Here is a 1,915-nt window from a genome sequence, read left to right as displayed (position 1 = left end):
CCTTTAGAGGACAAACAAGATCCACCTCTTAACGATTCAGAGTTTGCTTCTTAATGGAACTATTAAGAGGTAAACAAACAACCCCTTAAAGGAGAAAAGTTGGACGACATTTTTATATAACCTAAAGATTTTTGGCCTAACGATATCCAGTGACCTAACTTTCCTAATTGTCAAGGGTTCCACAATTACCAAATGTATGTGTATGAATTTCATTTGTCGTATATAAATATTACATACTTTCAAGAAAAAAGATGGGCAACATTATTGACGTAGACCAAATCCGTAAGAAAACTAATCAGTCAGAAATAAGTTTATTATAAATAAAAGAGCAAATTACATGTTTCATCCATGTGGTTATATGTTTTTAGCAATTCATATTTTTTTTAATTCAACAGATCGTGTATCTGTGGCTGCATTTATATTTTTGACGAGGTAGGTCATTAATGCAACCACATACACCCAGGTTGTTTAAGAACCGAACTCAATAAAAAATTGCAACGACAAGAATCCAATTCATTAAAAAAATGCAACTACGCGCATATAATTTGTTAAAAACACAACTACAAAGACATGTTCCGTTAAACTTTCAAAAAGGGACAAGAACCCTTAAAAACACCTAACCACATCAATGAAACTCGTAATTTACTTTTGAGGTTAGTTCAACTGTCAATAAAATTTGAGTATTTACATGATTTTTTTTCAGAAATCACACGTTTAACTCCTACAATGCCACTGGAGATTTTCTTGACTATTCTCGAGTACCCCAGAACCCAAAAAAACACAAAAATGTTACTGAAAAAATAATTTATCATTTTTGAGACGCCATTTTTTGGAAATCTTGAAGTAAAAACTGGTCATCGAGACCTCATCAAGAAGATGCTTAGTTCTTGACCTAGGCACCCATCTGGGTTGATCAGGTGAAAAGATTCCGAATCTGGTCCACCCACAATACATTCGTAGCTAGCCCTCATGTATATCAGCTCGGCGCCGTTGTTGCCGCCGGAGTCAAACCCTGAAGATGGAATAACGCCGGCACCCACCGTCGTCGATTGTAACGATTTCAGCATCAGACGGATGGGTTCGGTGGTTCTTTTCCGGACGGCGAACCCAACTTTACGGCCGTTACAGAACATGGTCCAGATGGGGATTGAACGAAGAGAGATTGGTCCAAGATCAGATTCCGGAGAGCTGTGGCATTCGAGGGATAACCGGACGAGTCCGAACCGCATTTCTTGAACGAGTGATTGGGTTGGGATGGATAGCTCGAGGAGAAGGTAAGGTCTGGTATTGAGACGGTCATGCTGGACGGCGAACCAGACGTGGCCGCGGCGGTGGCCGAAGATGGTGCCGATGACCATTGTTTTGGAGGATCGTGGTGGTGCGTTTGGGTTGTAGGAGGAGACTACTAATGGCGATGATGAGTCTGAGTCATCATGATCTTGTTGTTGTTGATCTGAAACTTGGGTTCTGATGTCGTCTCTGAGGGAGGTGCTGAGACGTTTCTTGGTGGTTGTTGGGTGGTGGGAAATGGTGGCGGTGGCGGTGGCGGTGAAACAAGGAAGGAATAGTCGACGGAGGACGTCGATCTTGGTCATGGTGGTGGCCGGAGAGAGAAGGAATGAAATAAAATGGATGAAAGAGAAGGCGGGAATTTGTGTAGCCGTTGGATATCTATATATATATATAACTAGAATGGTACTCGTACAATATAATACGGTTTATGTGGTTTTGAAAAAGATAATGTTTCATTTTTACTTTATATCTATATTGATATAATACGGTTTATGTGGTTTTGAAAAAGATAATGTTTTTACGATTCAGTGAAAGTAATTTGTTTTTAACTTAACAATAAATTTTATAAAGATAATGATTATGTTAGAATCAATAATTATTCTAATTATATTTTAGATTTTTT

The 1,915-nt window shown here is 38.9% G+C and overlaps 1 protein-coding gene across 1 annotated transcript; it reads right to left on the bottom strand.

The window, feature by feature from the left end:
- Nucleotides 1-854: 854 nt before the first annotated feature.
- Nucleotides 855-1,595, bottom strand: LOC112504563 (protein MIZU-KUSSEI 1-like). The gene has a single exon (XM_025108513.1). It carries the CDS (start codon nt 1,593-1,595, stop codon nt 855-857), a length of 741 nt encoding a protein of 246 aa, XP_024964281.1.
- Between the last annotated feature and the right edge of the window lie 320 nt (nt 1,596-1,915).

This window comes from Cynara cardunculus (assembly GCF_001531365.2).
Source record: "Cynara cardunculus var. scolymus isolate 2C chromosome LG 2, CcrdV1, whole genome shotgun sequence".
NCBI classification, from domain to species: Eukaryota; Viridiplantae; Streptophyta; class Magnoliopsida; order Asterales; family Asteraceae; genus Cynara; species Cynara cardunculus.
Note: the sequence above shows the minus strand (reverse complement) of the source record. Positions and strands in the feature narration are given on the sequence as shown.